The following is an 18270-nucleotide window of genomic DNA, read 5'->3' as shown; positions in this document are numbered from 1 at the left end:
GAAAAAGAAACAATTACCTTTAGTTCCTTCCCTGAGTTTTTATTAATGACTCATATGGTAGGAAGAACACCTGAAGTATGGTAACACACCTGGACAGTCTTCTGTCACAAACCACTGTTTTCTGTTTCAGTCCCATTCAGTATTTCAAAGAGAATCACTGGGCAGACATCATCTCCTCTGTAGGCCCAACAAACTTTGTCCCAGACCATTCTACGTTCCCAAAGTCCATTTATTTTGCCCTAAAATCATTTACTATTCCCCAAATGCTACATTTTCCTCATCTCTTCTCCCCTATGAAGAAGGGTATATAAACATCTGTACCTCATTGGGTAATTGGGTAATCATTTCCCTAAAATCCCCTGTGCTACACATTAAGGTAAAATTTTTATTATGCCTTTTATGCTATTAAATCTGCCTGTTGTCATTTGAGTTTTATAGAACCTGCAGAGAGTGAAAAGGAAGGTTTCCCTTGGCCCCTAAAGTGGGTTGGCATTAGGCGCCCAACTGCTAATACACTGCTCTTTTCCTTCCATTTTGCTATCACTGAGGAATGGACCACTTTTGCTTCACCTGAAGAGTCTTATCTAGCTCGACCTGCTAGTCCAAGTCCAGGAATCTCACAGAAATTACTCTGCTTTCTTAAATCTAGAAGATATACCACTCTGAATTTGGCCAAGTAAGACTGACCCAATGCTAAAGTCAGAGCCCAGAAGAGTTAGTAACCAAGTTCATTAACTATTCACACAATATCCAAGGTCAATATCAATCAATAGCATGAAATAACGTGGGACCATTAAATGACAAACGTGAAACATTCACAGACGCACTGGTCTGGGCTAATCTGTCAATGATAATTGGTCATCTTTTCAATTGATAACCATCAATTGATGTTATTTTATAGGAGTGTCTCTAATGAGACACTCCTATAAAATAACATTTTAAACAATTTCAAAAGAATGAAGGAGCTAAATTATGACATTCTAGGTCCCTGACTCAGTCCAGCCTATCACAGTTTGAACCACGCGGGGAGAAAAAGCAGTTTTGGAATTACATAAGAAAATATTTTTATGTTTTCATGACAAGGTGACATTACAAGTGACCCCACAGAAATACAAAAGAACCTCAAAGACCTCTATGCACACAAACTAGGAAATCTAGAGGAAATGGACAAATTCATGGAAATACACAGCCTCCCAAGGTTGAATTAGGAAGAAGTGAAACCCCAAATAGAGTGAATATCAAGTTCTGAAACTCAATCAGTAATAAAAACCTCCTAACAAAAAAAAGCCCTAGGCCAAATAGATTCATAGTCAAATTCTACCAAATGTACAAATGAGAACTGGTACCAATTCTACTGAAATTATTTCAAAAAAATGAGGAGGAAGAACTCCACCTTAACTCATTCTAGGAAGCCAGCATCACTCAAATACCAAAACCTCACAAAGACAAAACAAAAAAGAAAACTACAGGTTAATTTCCCTGAGGAACACAGATGTAAAAATCCTCAGCAAAATACTAGCAGACCAAATCCTGCAGCACACCAGAAAGTTAATTTGCCATGATTAAACAGCCTTTATTCCTGGGATTCAAGGATGGTTCAACATATGCAAATCAAAAAATGTGATTCATCATATAAATTGAATTAAAAGCAAAAACCATAAGATCATCTCAAGAGACACAGAAAGAGCATTCAATAAAATCCAACATCCCTGTATGAGAAAAACTCTCAAAAACAAAACACAAAAAACAAAAAAAAAACCCAGCAACTAGGCATCAGAGGAACATACCTCAAATAAATAAGAGCCATCTATGACAAACACACAGCCAGCATCATGCCAAATGGGCAAAAAGCTGGAAGCATTCCCCTTAAGAACAGGAATGAGGCAAGGATGCCCACTTTTATAACTTCTATTCAACACAGTACTGAAGTCTCTGCCAGATCAATCAAGAAAGAGAAAGAAATTAAAAAAAGAAGTCAAATTATCTCTCTTAGTTAACAGTATGATTATTTGTTCATATGTGTGTGTATGAGAGAGAAAGATAAGGTCCTGCTCTGCCACTAGGCTGGAGTGCAGTGGTGCTATCATAGTTCCCTGTAACCTCAAATACCTGGGCTGAAGCCATCCTCATGCCTCAGCTTCCCAAGCAGCTGGGACTATAGATATGCATCACTACCATATCTGGCTATTAATTTTTTTTTTTTTTTTGTAGAGACAGGGTTTCATATGTTGTCCAGGCTCATCTCAGACTCCTGGGCTCAAGCGATCCTCTAGCCTTGGTCTCCCAAAACATTGGTATTGCAGGTGTGAGCCACCATACCCAGTCCAACAATATGATTCTATAGCTAGAAAACCCTAAAGACTCTGCCAAAAGGCACCTAGGACTAAAATAACTTCAATAAAAATAAGTAAAATCATTGTACAAAATCAGTAGCATTTCTATACATCGATAATATTCACACTGAGAGCCAAACCAAGAAAGCAATCTTATTTACAAGAGCCACACAAAAAATAAAATAACTAGGAATACGTCTAACCAAGGAGGAAAGAGATCTCTACAAGAACTATAAAACACTGCTGAAAAAAATCACAGTTGACAAAACAAATGTAAAAGCATTCTGTGCTCAAGGAATTAATAGATGAAAGAATCAATATTGTTCAAATGGTCTTACTGCCCATTGTCATCTAAAGATTCAACATTATTCTATTGAACTACCAATGTCACTTTTCACAGAATTAGAAAAAAATCCTAAAATTCATATGGACCCAAAGAGCCCAAAGCAATCCTAAGCAAAAAGAACAAAGCCAGAGGCATCATATTACTCAGCTCAAAGTGTACTTTAAGGCTGCAGTAACAAAACAGCATGATATTCATACAGAAATAGAAATGTAGACCAATGGAACTGAATGGAGAAACCAGAAATAGTCTCATACTTATAGCTATTTAATCTTTGACAAAGTCAACAAAGATAAGCAATGTGGAAAGGACTCCCTGTTCAATAAACGCTGCTGGGAAAGCTGGCTAACCACATGCAGAAGAATGAAACTGGACTCCTACCTTTCACCGTATTTAAGAATTAACTAAAGATGGATTACAGATTTAAATAGAAGACCTCAAACTATAAGAATTCTAGATGAAAACCTCAGAAATACTATTCTGGACATACGCCTTGGGAAAGAGTTTATGACTAAGTCCTCAAAAGCAATTACATCAAAACCAGAAATTGACAAGTGGAATCTCATTAAACTAAAGAGGTTCTGCACAGCAAAAGAAACTATCAACAGTATAAACAGACAATTATAAAATGGAAGAAAATATTACCAAACTATGCACCCAACAAAGGTCTAATATCTGACAAGGATATAATATTTATAAGGAACTTAATTCAACAAGCAAAAAATAACCCCATTAAAAAGTGGGTGAAAGAAATAAAAGGATACTTCTCAAAAGAAGGCATACAGGTAGCTAACGAACCTGAAAAATGCTGCACGCAGCAAATCAAAACCACAATGAGATACTATCTCACATTAGTCAGCATGACTATTATTAAAAGGTCAAACACAACAGATGCTGGTGAGACAGTGGAGGAAAGGAACACTTAGAGTTGTCCGTGGCAATGTAAATTAGTTCATCCATTGTTTGGAGATTTCTCAAACTGACAACACAATTGCCAATTGACCCAGCAATCCCATTAATGGGTATATACCCAAAGGGAAATAAACTATTCTATCAAAAGTACATAGGCACTCATATATTCATTGCAATATACAATGGTAAAGATAGAAAATCAACCTAGGTATCCATCGGTGATGAATTGAACCACAGAACACTATACAGCCATAAGAAAGAGGCAAAGGGCTGAAAAGCTACCTATTGGGTATGACTCTTACTACCTGGGTGACAGGATCATTTGCACACCAGACCTCAGCATCATCCAATATACTCATGTAACTGTGATATAGCTGGCCTAGAGTTAGAACCTGTACAATGCCATCTTATAAACTGACAAAACTGTTTCCATTCTCCTCACAATGACTACTAACCTTGGCTTCTGTAAACTGCTAGATTATTTGCAGGATGCAAAGTGAGGTAAAGCTGCATACCTTCTCTTATCTGTAACTTCCAGAATTGCTGGCCTTTGTTTACCAGAGTAAGAACCCCCAGATAATTCCATCCTGGCGCCAAGTAAACAAAAATCTATGGATCCCACACCTACCCAGACGATGTGCAAATGAATGCTAATCTTAGCATCTGCGAATCCCTTAAATGACAATCAGAATGTCAAATAGTCCCCTGGCCCTCGAAATGTCCAGAACCCCCTCACCCTCATCTCCGCCCAGAAGGTGATTTGAATCCACTGGCCCTCGGAATGTCTGAAGCCCCTCACCCCATCCTCTCCCCTCACCCCCAAGGTGATTTTTACACGTATAAAAGCTCTTTTACGGGGCCACGGGTTGGAGAGACGTGAGTCCTCCGTGGTCGCCAGCAATAAACCCAATATGGCATACTTTTGTCTTGGTGTTGACTTTCTATGCTCGGTCCAATACAACATAACAAACCTGCGCATGTATACCTGAATCTAAAATGAAAGTTGAAATTATTAAAACAAATTTTCATGCTTTCCAGCCTTTATGGGACATGCCTGTAACTTTAGAAGAAGCATGGAAATAAACCAACTACAAGAAATCTTTATTTATTTTGTGGCACTGGACTTAGAAAATTTACCTGTAAATTGTGGAGATTTATGTTTTTTAAGGCAAGTTTCAGGGTTGTTCATAGGTTTTGTAACAAACACTACTTACGTCTCTAGCGTGACATGTTTAAATACTCTGCTCCATGTTCTTCAGGCTATGCGTCTCTAGAGTGGGCTAATGCTTGGAAGAGTTGTCTTTTTATTTCATAGGTTTGAGCTGGGGTTGTTTTTAACTACGGAAGATTTGCTTTACCGCTTAAAGCCAAGTCAGCCTAACTCCTTTCCTCTTCTATTTCCCAAATCTTCCATGTAATGAAAAGCTTTGTTCCAAAAAATATCTGTATTGTATTTATAGTTCTGCTTCTTTTAGACAGCACTTTTTCTTGGGGCTAATCTATCTGTCAGAAACCTGCTTCTACCAAAGACTGAAAAGAAAGGGAACCAGGCCACTCATTAGCTTGTCTCCGAAGACCTCTTCCATCACAGACATGAGGGTTCATTGCACTCTCAGGGAATAGCTCTTTCTCATACAGTCCTAAAAAGTAGGTTTTCTCAGATGCCTTTTCTTAAAAGATTCTAGCTTCAGTACCTTATATGAAACATAGGAAGTAGCTGACATAGACTCAGGTAAGTTCAGGCATGTGGAAGCTCTGCTGAAAGCAGTTATGCTAGTAAAAAGTAAAACCTTCTGGTGTGATGTGTAATCTTAAAAATACAGCCCACTCTATGTGGAATTTTGTTATGAAAAGATTCTCATTCTCCACCAATTATCCTTTTCCTTTGGCCCAATTTATTTCCTTAAAGTCACCCAGACTTACAGGCTTTGCAAAAAATACTATGGGTTTTATAATGAGGTGATATATTTTCCACTTACTGAGAATGTGCTTCTCTTAAGAGAAACACAAGCTCCAACATGGCTCTTGCTTTTTAAGCAAAGCATAGATCTTCAGGGTGCATTATGAAAGAGTTGGTATAATTTGTGCAATGCAAGTACATGTGCCTATGGTTGATGTCTATTATGAAATAGTGATTCAGTGCCACATATGGTCATTTGGTGATTTATGATTACTTTTAGGTAAAAGGACTACCAGAAATGAAAAAAGCCAGTATTCAATGAATTCCTCACAGTTACAATGAATAACTGAAGCAATAGAAAGAATAGTTACATTTGTTTCGACATACCATTTTAAATAAATTTTGGAAGGGGGGCCTGGGGGATGGTTGTTTGGTGACTGGAATGATTTTCAGGCTCTCTCTCTCTGTTCATCCAACTATCTGTTCTTTTGTGTTTTCCTTAGTTGTTGGTGATGAGTGCACAGCCTCTCAGAGTCATCCTCTGCTAAGGCAGCACATTTATAAGTATCTGTAGATTAACATCAGCACCAGGAACATCTGCAGAAGGGGGTCTTTCTAGTACCATACCATTCCACGTAACGAGAGCTTCTTACATAGTAAGCCATCTGTATTGTATTTAGATTTCAGCTTCTTTTAGATATCATTTTTCTCTGGACTGATCAGCACCAATTATCAACGAGTTCCCTAACTGAATAGGTTTTTGGGACCACAAAATACAGCAGAAACCCCACACTCTAAATGAATGAATCTAAATTTTGCAAAGTGGGCAACCTCTTACCCCACCCAGATCCTGAATTTTAAGTTCTCAGAAAATAATTTCTTTTGGTTGTAGCTTATCTTCTGGTTCTCTCCAACCTCTTTCAATTTATGTATTCACATTGTGACACTTATTATTTATTCAGAGTGAATCACTGGCCAGTTGCACAGAGAAAGGCAATAGCCATTAATCAATGCAAACCAAAGTCAGAAGTTTACCTTAGTTCCTTGAAGGGGTCTGCCCTGACATTAGGTGTTTCTATAGATTTAGGGAACACTGTGCCCTCTGCTCCTGTAAACAAAAGAGAAAAGCAAACAGATTGGAGATACTGGAGTCACCTGGAGGCATAATCAGCACACTGACCGAAGCTAAATGCAGCACATCCATAACACAACCCAATATCCACATATTTTCCCACTGGCTTTAGGGCTCTATGATAGGAAAGCATTGAATCGCTCATGCAAATAGCCTTTGGAAAAACAAGGAACTTCTTTTAAAAGCATTCTTGCTGAGATCAGAGTGAGGCAATGAGGCAAATTCCATCTTGGTTTCAGAAAGGAAAAGATGCCTAGAAATGGTAAGATCTGACTCTTGTCTCTCAGAAACTATTAATAGTCACCCAACTGGAAATGTTTTGAAAAACAGCAACCAAAGCTTTCTTATTGCAATGCATGGCACAAATCACCTAACACATATGACATCTACCCAGTGGGTTAGATGGTAGAACAGTGAAGTATTTGCCTAATGACAAGCAAAAGTTTTTCAGTGAATAAAGTTCTACATTATCATCTTGAAAAGTTAAGCAAAACAGAACACTATGAGAGATCATTTGAAGTTCAGAGTTTTTCCACTTTGAGTATTAACATTGATCTCAAACCCAATCTAGACATTTAGCTCTTGACTGTGCTATAAGCTTTTATCTTTACAACTTGTCAACACCAGCTGAACCTTTGCAGCCATAAAGATAGCGATTATCTGATTTGTCTGCTCCCAAAGTGTTTTCAAATCATTTAAGCCTCAGTTTATCACAGACAATTGCACTGGATATTAGTTTTTCAATTAAAGTTAGCTGAGGCAGTATCCTTTGCTTTGAAGTAAAGGTGTTTCTTTTTATACATTTGGTGTACTTTGATGCTATAAGTAGGGGAGAATATCTTTCTTTCACATCTGAATTTCTAGAATCCTCTTACATTGTTATAATATCTAGAAATGCTCCATTACATTTGACAAAGAACATGCTTTTGAATGTTGTGGTGTTCTGTCAACTAGATCTTAAGCACAGTGCGGTCAGGGACAAGGTCCTATGCGGTATATAGCCTGACTGACTTTAGGTTCCAAAGGCTTCTACTGACCTAATTTCCAACTGGTACAGATGATTCTATGGGAGTACTAAATTATTGCTTTCTCAATGGCAGGCTAAGCTGGTGCCCACTGAATGACAACCCAGCAAAATCTAGAGGGATAGGCTCTGACAGATAGAGGTGGCAAATGATTGACAGCCTTTGGATGTAGGAAGGAAGTAAAGAACAAGATGCTCATGCTCCCTCAGCTAACACCATCCAACCAAAAACTCTTTATGTTTTTGCTGGGCTTTGGCCAATGGGGGGTCCATATGTTCCACATACTGGAGATTAAGACTAATTGGTAAGACTTCCAAGGGGAAGATTTCAAAACCACTCATCAGCTGAGTGACCTTGGGCATGAAGTTCAACCTCTGTGATACTCAGTTTCCCTCTCTCAAAAGAGAGGGTGTTGATAGTACCCTCATCTCCTAGGGATCTTGGAAGACTGAATGTGATTTCTGGCACTACAAAGCAATCGGTAGTAATATTATAAAGTGTTTATGATTCCTATTTATCTTTCTTCTTATCCAGATCTTCTATGACTTAAAAGTAACATTTTTATAGCATTTACTATAAACTAGAAACTGTACTGGATATTCCAGTTTTCATTTGATCTCCAGAATAACCCTATGAAGTGGAGACTGTTAGTATCTTTGAGGCTCTGGGAAGTCAGGAAATGTTCCTATGGTCACACAGCTAAGTGGAATTGGGAGGGATAACTGAGTGAGGGATGGGAGTGTTGGGATTTGAACTCGAATCCTTTCATTCTCAAACCTTTGATCACTATTCTAAACTACCTCCCCCTCAGTAGATTGTTACTCCTTTACATGCTCATCTTTTTATGAGATATGAGCAAATATCAGTGTTTATACCATCAGGTAATGCTTGCTAAATCCTCAATCACCTTTCTTCTCAAAACAATTCGCATCTATAATGAGATGAGATATTAATACTCTTCAAAAAGGCCATTTCTTTCCAAGTGCTATCAGGTTTCTCATTTTCACACAATTTTTCACATTCCCAGAAGCTCCAGAGCAGACGATCATCCTTCAGGATGAATTCCCCCATCCCATCCTCTCTCCATATTCTCAGCTAATAAATTATCCTCGATTTTATTATTTCAAAAAGGTTTCTATTAAAACCATACCTACTGATTCCCTCTTTTGACACAATATAATTTACTGGCAATAAATGTTCATAAACAGTTTGAATGAAAAATCCATAAAGCTGTTTCAGCTTTATTTTAAGTTCCATTTAATGTCTCTCAAAAATGATTTCATCAATGTGTTTCCATTAGCTGGTTCTCTGCCCAATAACTTAATTCCACACAATCAATCAGGAAATTATAAAGTGTGTGACAGGATCTATCTAAAGCGTTTTGAATCACCATAAAGCTCAGCTCAACGGCTCTTTTCCCAACTAGAACAGGTAGGGGGTAAACTTGTCAAAAAAAAAAAAATCTCAGATGCACTGTCTTAGTAACAAAAAGCCAACTTCTCCTCTCCAGAAAAGATACTCAAGTCCAGATCACAGTTTCCTAATACTTTTCCCTCAAAGTGTCCTAGATGTCAAGAGAGCTGAAATCTAGTCCTTTATACTTAGGCAAGTCAGATAAAAATCTGTGGTTCTGGATTCCCCCAATTCTTAAATGAGGAACAAGCATCAGAGTTAAACTGTCTACCCCCAAATCTAAAATTTTATGAGATTTACAATCTAATCTAAGCAGAAGATTGCCTTTAGCCACCTCTTTTTTTCTAACGAGAAGACCAACACTCCTGGAATATCAAAGGAAATTGCTAAACATTTTCTCAGTACTTAAGGGGAAAAAAAACACAGACTTTTATCCAATTGAAACTGCATTTAATTGGTAGAAATGATTACCAGAAAATAAACTTCATAATAGATAAAATGGCAGACAGCAAAAATGAAACTAAAACATCAAAACCCTAAAAACACTGTAATTCTTTAAAACTCCAAAAATGGACCTGAGAAAATTACATTTTATAAAAAATAATAACAAGTTACCTAGAACTATACAGATGTTAACATTTTCTGTGGACTAAATATCGAAAAAAAATTTAGAGCTGGAAAATGTGACACAGAAAAATTGAATTTGAGAAAAACACTGGACAAAAAAATTACTAGGACCGCAACTATCACCAGTGAAATTTGATAAAGAAAATTTATGATGAATCACATATTTCTTGTATATGGAGAAGAACTGATCTCAAAGGTAATAATTTCAAGAAATGTTCTTTTAAAAATTGAAAATTACTTAAGTATACTGTTTAAAAAATTGATCAAGAATTTAAACTAGCTTAACAGAGTTTGCTTTGGTAAATTTTTTTCCTGATGAACATTATTAATATTGGCATAATTATGATTAGTGATTTTGTATTAATGAATATGAGCTAAAAATCATCTTTGGGTTTAAACCACAGGGCCAAAATGTTCAACAGTTTCAAAAGGCAGAGTTAAAATAGCCTATGAATAAGGTTTGATGTAAAAACATAAGTTTTCTAATTCCCATTGCTTGGGAAAATATATCCTAAATGCTAACTTTAATAACAATAATATTTTACTTGACAAGATAAGGATATAGTTTTATATACACATTAGATTATAAAATGGAGGAAGGAAGTCAATCTAGAGAATGGTGATAAGAAAATGGAAGAAAAATGATTTTGTTTCTGTAACATCCAAATACTGAGAAATCAAGAACCTGATTTTTTGTTTTAGTTTTACATATTCATTGCATGGCTTTTGACAACTTTCTCTTTAGTATTATTTCTTCATTTGGATGAATTACATAATCTTTACAGTTTCTTCGACATGCACCCCACCCCCCCACCATCCCCTGCTATTTTATTATTTTTCAGATATAACTGACTGGATAAACTCTATGCACCAGGAGAGGAGCATAGTATGTTGGTGAACTCAAAGTTTAATTAATTTAACAAATCTCTATCAAGCAGGAGGCTCTAGTGGTGAAGCAAAGAGGTAAGAAGCACATAGTATAATAGGGTAGAGTATTCTCTGCTAGTGTGAGGATACTTTAAACCTAAATTTAAATGACTAGTGTACATTAATTGGCTTAAATAACTAATAATTGTCTGGGTACAGTGGCTCACGCCTGTAATCCCAGCACTCTGGGAGGCTGAGACGGGTGGATCACCTGAAGTTGGGAGTTTGAGACTAGCCTGACCAACATGGAGAAACCCTGTCTCTATTAAAATACAAAATTAGCCTGGCATGGTGGCACATGCCTATAATCCCAGCTACTTGGGAAACTGAGGCAGGACAATTACTTGAACCCAGCTGGTGGAGGTTGTGGTGAGCTGAGATTGCACCATTGCACTCCAGCCTGGGCAACATGAGCAAAACTCCATCTCCAAACAAAACAAAGCAAAACTAGTAACTAATTTAGAAAATGAAAATATATAGTAGGGATAAAGAAAAGAAATGTGTCTTTGAATGTATAAAACTTGATGTCACAACCTGGTTTGGCAGATAGTTTCCTAAAGAGTAAAGTTTTGCTGATATTTGAAAAATAATTAGGACTGAACTAGTCAAAGGGGAATGAATGCAGCAGTAGAAAAAGAGTATGGAAAGGCTTTTTAGAGTTGGGAAATTCCAGTTGATAAAGAAGACTGGGCCAGGCACGCTGGCTCACACCTGTAATCCCATTACTTTGGGAAGCTGAGGCAGGCAGATCATGAGGTCAAGGGTTCAAGCATAGTATGTTGGTGAACTCAAAGTTCAACTAACAAATCTCTATCAAGCAGGAGGCTCTAGTGGTGAAGCAAAGAGGTAAGGAGCTCACAGTATGATAGGGTAGAGTATCCTCCACTACTGTGAGGAAACTATAAACCTCACTTTAAACCTAAATTTAAACCACTAGTGTACACTAATTGGTTTAAATAACTAGTAATTGGCTGCGTATAGTGGCTCACACCTGTAATCCCAGCACTCTGGGAGGCTGAGGTGGGTGGATCACCTGAAGTTGGTATCAGCCTGGCCAACATGGTGAAATCCCATCTCTACTAAAAATTAGCCATGCATGGTAGTGTGAGCCTATAATCTCAACTACTCAGGAGGCTGAGGCAGGAGAATTGTTTGAACCTAGGAGGTGTAGGTTGCAGTGAGCTGAGATGGGGCCATTGCACTCCAGCCTAGGAAACAGAGCAAGACTCCATCTGGAGAAAAAAAAAAGAAGACTGGTGTTGCTAGACCATTCTTAGCAAGAGGTGAGCATTATGTGGTGAGACTGAGAGTCTGGCCCAGGGAGTATAGAGCCTCAGACGCCGCAGTGAAGGTTTTAAGCAGGGAATCTGACTTGATCCACCTGGCATTTTCCAAAAATCACTGTAGCTGCATGTTATGGATTACCTGTTTGTGTCTCCCCAAAATTCAGTTGTTGAAACCCTAGCCTTTAATGTGATGGTCTTAGGAGGTGGGGTGTTTGGGAAATAACTAGGTTTGGATGAGATCAGGGAAGAGTGCCCACGATGGGAGTGTCCTCAGAGGAGAAAAAGACTAGGGCTTTCTCCACCATGTGAGGACACAGTAAGATGACGGATGTCTGCAAGCCAAGATGAGGGACCCCGCTGCAAACCTGACCATGTTGGCACCCTGATCTCAGACTTCCAAGCCTCCAGAACTGTAAACAATAAATTTGTTTCTTTCTCCTTTTGAGACGGAGTCTTGCTCTGTCACCCAGACTGGAGTGCAGTGGCGCTATCTCTGCTCACTGCAATCTCCACTTGCAACCTCTGCCTGCTGTGTTCAAGGGAATCTCCTGCTTCAGCCTCCAGAGTAGCTGGGACTACAGGTGTGTGCCACCACACCCGACTAATTTTTTGTATTTTTTTTTTTAGTAGAGACAGGGTTTCACCATGTTAGCCAGGATGGTCTCCATCTCCTGATCTTGTGATCTGCTCACCTTGGCCTCTCAAAGTGCTGGGATTGCAGGTGTAAGCCACTGTGCCCAGCCATAAATTTCTGTTTCTTAGGACATCCAGTCTACAGTATCTGTTATAGCAGCCCAGAATGACTGGAACACTGCATCAGGGAAAAGACACTTAAGGAAGGCAAGAGTGAATAAGGAGAAGCCAGGGGAGAGAGGGTGGTAGATGGGATCAGATGATTAGTAGTGAGGACAGAGAAGAGCGGATGGCTGAGGAAACATTTAAGAGGAAATCCAATGGGATCTGCTGATGTGCTGGACAAGAAGGAGACTGAAGAATGATCATAAGGCCCATGGGAAAAGATGAAATAGATAGTTAAAGCCAAGTGATTAATGCTCAGATCCAGCTGTGTCCATGGAAACTTTATACTCCATAAATAATATGCAGCTTTTTTGGTATTTGATATTTAAGCCACAATAGAAATTCTCTTTACCTAATAAAGGAAGCTGCTGTGAATCCAACTATATTTTTCCTATGAAGGAGCAAGAACCATGACAAAGAAAATTTAATCTCCCACGATATTTACCAAGAACACACTTGAAAAATTATGAATAAACTCGTAATTCTTTGAGTAATGAACACTGTCTTCCATGCAAGGTAATTTTTTGGTTACTCCAAAGTTTTAGCTGAAGATACCTTCATGTAGCTCCCATTGTTTAAAGATTTCCAACAAATGTGAGATACAGTTTTTTATCTGTGTAAGTCCAGGCTGGTAAACATGGTTACAATCTGATATTTAAATACTCTTTAATGTCTAAGACCCATTTTCCTACAAACCAGTCGTCTCTATAGCACATACGTTAGTTGTAGGAGAGTGAATTATAGGACAACTAACCACAGGAAATGCCTTAGAAACACAGGTTTTTGTATTAATTTCTAACATGACTTTTTGGCCTTCTCCTAAAAGTCATATGCAGTGAAAAATTCTTTTTAAGGAAATGAGTTGGGTTATATTTAACCAAAGATTTAAAATGAACTGAGTGATCAGTGAGGATGCAAAATTTCTACAAGCATCAGGATTAAGCACATAGAAGGTGGCTGTCAGCTTTGGAAAAGCTTCCCAGACATGAATGATACACAGATGCTAGATAGTAACTTTCAGGAGAGATAGTCACTTGAGGTAATTTAATCCCACTCTGTTGCCCCGGCTGCTGGTGGCATTTAATAAACTTCTAATGCAAAACATCTGTAGTCATTACAAACAGTTACTAGGATACATACCAAATATTTTCTTTTTAGGAATCGGGACAGATTTTTATCCAAAAAGTACAAATAGTTAATTCATTCAACAACTATCTATGTAGAGCCTACATCAGACATGATTTTTGTGGGAAAATAGGCTTTGGCTTTCTTATTTAGGAACTGCAAATTAAGAAAAATTTTTAAATGCATATAAACTCTATAGCCATTTTGAGTGTTGTAATATTTATTGTCTACAAATAGTTAACAAGTACCTATTATGTGAATGGTACAGTGCTGAGGCAATATTCAGTAAGAAGACAATCTCTGCTCTTAATAAGTTTTATTGTAGCAACACAGGTGGATATTACAACAATATTTAAATCTATCTTTAGAAAGAATAATTATTGCAAATCATGCATTTTCAATGGGGGTGATGTTATCCCCAAGGGGACAAAAATTGGTTCTTGGGGAGCAAAAGAAATCTTACTGTATTTATGTAAAAAGCACCAATGTATATCTATATCTAGAGATGTTTAGCAATATTTAGATATAAATATCTATGTAAGTACACACTTTACGTAGTATACAAATGGATGGCTAATATAGCTGTGATAGTAAGATTTCACGGGAGGGATGTGATTAGGAAAAAGAAAAAAGCCTGAGAAAAATTCCTCAGAAGAGCACTACTGGGAAAAGAACTGAGAAACTGTGATAAATGCTGCAAAGTAGTAGAAGCAGCTGATGGAACACTGAACAGGGGGCTTAGCCTAGCATCAGAGGACCTGGGAAGGCTTTGCTGGGGAAGTGCTACTACTGAGAGTCACTGGTATATAGATGAGCGTGGACACCAAGAGAAGGGAGATACGATCCAAGCCATGGTTAGAGTAATGTCAAGGGAGAGCCAATGTTAGAACTTTAAGGGATGGCAACATTTAAATTTTGGGTATGAAAGGATGAGCCATCAAAAGAAAATGGAGGAAAAAGAAGAAAAGACTAAAGAGGTAGAAAGAAGACCACGAATGGGGTAGCACCAAAGCCAAGAGAAAGAAGTATATATTTCAAGAAGGTGGGAACAGTTTATCTGTGTTAAACAGTGCTGGGAATTAGGGAGAGGAATAGAAATGTCCATTGAATTTAGCAATATGGAAGACACATCTCAAGAGACAGTCTATCCAAAGCTGAAGGCAGACTGCTGTGGGCACAAGAATAGGCAAAAGGTGAAGAAATGAATATAGCAAGAGTTGCAACTTTTTGACAAGAGATAATACCATAAGGTAGCTGGGTATTGGATATTGGGTGCCAGATACTGAAGGCCTAGCTGTGGTTAGTAACTACACTTTTATGTAGCCACCAGCCTGCTGTCGGGCACAGGCTGCGTAGAGGTGCATGTGTTCAGTTGCCTGGACACAGGCATGCGTAAAGTGGATATTTGGGGTCATCTAGAATTTTGATACATGTGAATGCTGAAAAGAGAGTGTAAAAGTTCAGGGTTCTCCATGAAGACTGAAGGGCAAGTTAATTTGCTTCTTCTAGCCTCAGTTTCCTCCTTTGTAAAATGGAAATAATAGTGCCTCTCTCATAAAGGTATTGTGAGGATTAGTGACTATATATGTGTGTATATACACACACATACATATACACATATGTATATATGAAATATATTACATATATATTAAAGTACAATATATAACATGCTATATGTGTCTGGCATATCAAAATAGATGGGAGATATATTTTATTATGATAGAAGACAGTAATGAAGACAAGAATAGACAGTAAAGCCAGAGATAGAAAAGAGTATCATTCAATAAATTGAATGTTAATAATGGAGAAGGATAAAATAAGACTTTTTTTTGAATACTCTAACAATTTAACTGAATTGGCCATACCATCAAAGTGCGCATTTTAAACACTGTGTAGGATATGAAACGGCAGGGCAATTTAAGATTCATGTATAAAAACATTCTGGTAAGATATGAAGAGACAAGTAGTTTAATTAAGCAAACTCTACTCTGGAAACCAGTAGACCAGAACTCATGCTCAATGTATCATTAAGACAAAACTTGAAAAAAATAAAAGGAGCCATCCAAGCAGCAAGCAACCTCATTTCAGTTTCTTATGAGTACATCGCTTCTGACAGTAAATGAAACTGCACAGTATAACAAACAATTTCAACTCATTGGTTGTGTTTAACACTGATGGAACATTCTGGAACAAGGACAGTATAGGCAAACAAAGCATCAGCAACAGGCAGAGAAGACTCTTGACATCATTATCAGAGAGCTGCACTCAAGGGAGACTCCTTGGTTCTTAAAGATGATGCACTGTGTGTCCTAAGAATGAGGTGAATGTGGCTCTCCATCCGTATCTCCCCTCCAGACTTCAGTGGGACAGGTGGCCAGAATCAGGCCAACAGTGTGGAGGGAGAGGGAGAGAATAAATACAAGCAATGTGATCAAGTTAAAAAGAACATTGATTCTGCCTGTCCTTCCACCTGGGAATGAGGATGAGATGGGAGCCATGATATACTGTCCTCAGCTGAGATTTCAGTTCTCAAGTGTCTCTCACAGTGTGAGAGCAATTAAGACTCAGATGGTCAATGGATGGCAGTGAGACCTAAAATACACCATGTGTATGATTTTAAGGATGTCCTGGTCTTTTTAAAAGTAGAACACGCTGTTCCTGTGGACAAGTAACTGGGTGGTGATGCCTTCCTATGGAGAAGGAAATTGAAACATTAATTGAGGACCACAGAGAAACACTGTCTAAAAAATAATTGGAGAAACTTACAAAATCATTTATGAGAGATGAAGATGATGATGACCTGCAAAGTAAGAACCAGCAAGTTGAAATCTTAATAAAATACTGAAGGTTTCAAAGCATTAAACACTTAAATGATTTAATTTCTCAATACAACTCTGTTATGAAAACTTTAAAATGAGCATGTTTTATGTTCATTTTAGGTAATGATTTATAGGTGATTTTGATTATGTAATTTTTACCTTGTCCACTGACTTCATCCCCAGTATGACCAGCATGTCATTTACTTGTCAACAACCATTTTCCCACTTCCCCTGGCCTACAAAATCCCATTATTATTCCAGGTGGCAAAGCAGCCAGCTAAATAATTACTTTCCCAGACACCCTTGAAGCTAGGGGTGGACATATGACATGACTTTGCCCAAAGAGATGTAAGTAGCTGTCTACTGAGGAGGAGCACTGAGAAAGTTTTACTGCCCACAAGAGGATATAGATGTGGCTGGTTTCATTGTTATTATGTGAATATCAGCATGATATCTGGAGCTGTATGAGCCATCTCATCTTCTGACCATGAGAAAAAGGCCAAGAGGACTTCAGATATATTCATGCAGATACTACTACGCTGCCAGCAACTGTCTACCATTGGCCTTATGTATTAGTCTGTTCTCATGCTAATAAAGATATACCCAAGACTGGGTAATTTATAAAGAAAAGAGGTTTAAGTGACTCATGATTCAGCATGGCTGAGTCTTCAGGAAATTACCATCACAGTAGAAGGGGAAGCAACTATGTCCTTCTTCACATGGTGGCAGGAGAGAGAAGTGCTGAGCAAAATCAGGGAAAGTCCCTTATAAAACCATCAGATGTTGTGGGAACTCACTATCATGAGAACACCATGGAGGTAACTCCTCATGATTTAATTATCTCCTACTGGGTCCCTCCCACAGCATGTGGTGATTATGGGAACTACAATTCAAGATGAGGTTTGGGTGGGGACACAGCCAAACCATATTACCTTACTTTTATGGGAGAAAAAGAAGTCCTTATTTATTATTTGTTTGAGACACCTTATAAGAATTTTGCTGCTCAACCTACCGAAGGTTTAATACCATTCTATCCATGACAAAGGAAAGAGTGGTAAACTGACCTCTCCATATAGTCATATTCTTCACTTAAAACTTTTTGGCAGTAGTAAGCCAGATGACCAAAAGTTGAACATCACTTTTAGTGATTGTTTAGCTGGACACTTTTCTCCCATTACACTGACTGCTGAGTGGGGCTGGGTTTGCCCATGTCCTTGCCTTTACTTACAGCTCTCCGCCAGAAAGTGCTTTTATTTTCCTTTTGTTCCCACTAGTGAATCAAATCCTATAAGGCCCATGTCAAATGCCACCTCCATCATGAAGCCTTTCCTGGTCTTTCTTCAGTTATCACCCGTTGCTCCCTCTGTTGTGCTTCCATAATACCTGACTTATGTCTTGAATGAGCATTTATTTTATTGTCTTCATTGACTATGTCTTGCCTTCTCCACAAAATAAGCTACTTAAATCCAAGGACCCTATTATGAGAGTCTTTTTACTTTTCTAGACAAGCAGCAGCTTAGCTATTTTGAATTATATTTTACCTAAGCCAGAAAAACTGAAGAATAAAAAAGAAGCTTCTTTAGGGGAGAGGTATGAGCTGTCAGTATCCGCTATACCCCTGCAATACTGG

At 38.1% G+C, this 18270-nt stretch overlaps 1 protein-coding gene across 10 annotated transcripts in view; it reads right to left on the bottom strand.

Annotated features, from left to right (window-relative positions):
• Positions 1-18270, bottom strand: part of SGCD (sarcoglycan delta) — a 1112169-nt gene that overhangs the window by 128578 nt on the left and 965321 nt on the right. For all 10 annotated transcript variants that reach the window (XM_078363722.1, XM_054251085.2, XM_078363713.1 and 7 more), the window contains one exon: positions 6524-6596. In XM_078363722.1, the coding sequence (XP_078219848.1) occupies positions 6524-6596 (73 nt within the window). The remainder of the gene's footprint in view (positions 1-6523; positions 6597-18270) is intronic.

This window comes from Callithrix jacchus, chromosome 2 (genome assembly GCF_049354715.1).
Source record: "Callithrix jacchus isolate 240 chromosome 2, calJac240_pri, whole genome shotgun sequence".
Lineage (NCBI taxonomy): Eukaryota > Metazoa > Chordata > Mammalia > Primates > Cebidae > Callithrix > Callithrix jacchus.
The sequence above is the reverse complement of the archived record's forward strand: the minus strand, read 5'-3'. Positions and strand labels throughout refer to the sequence as shown.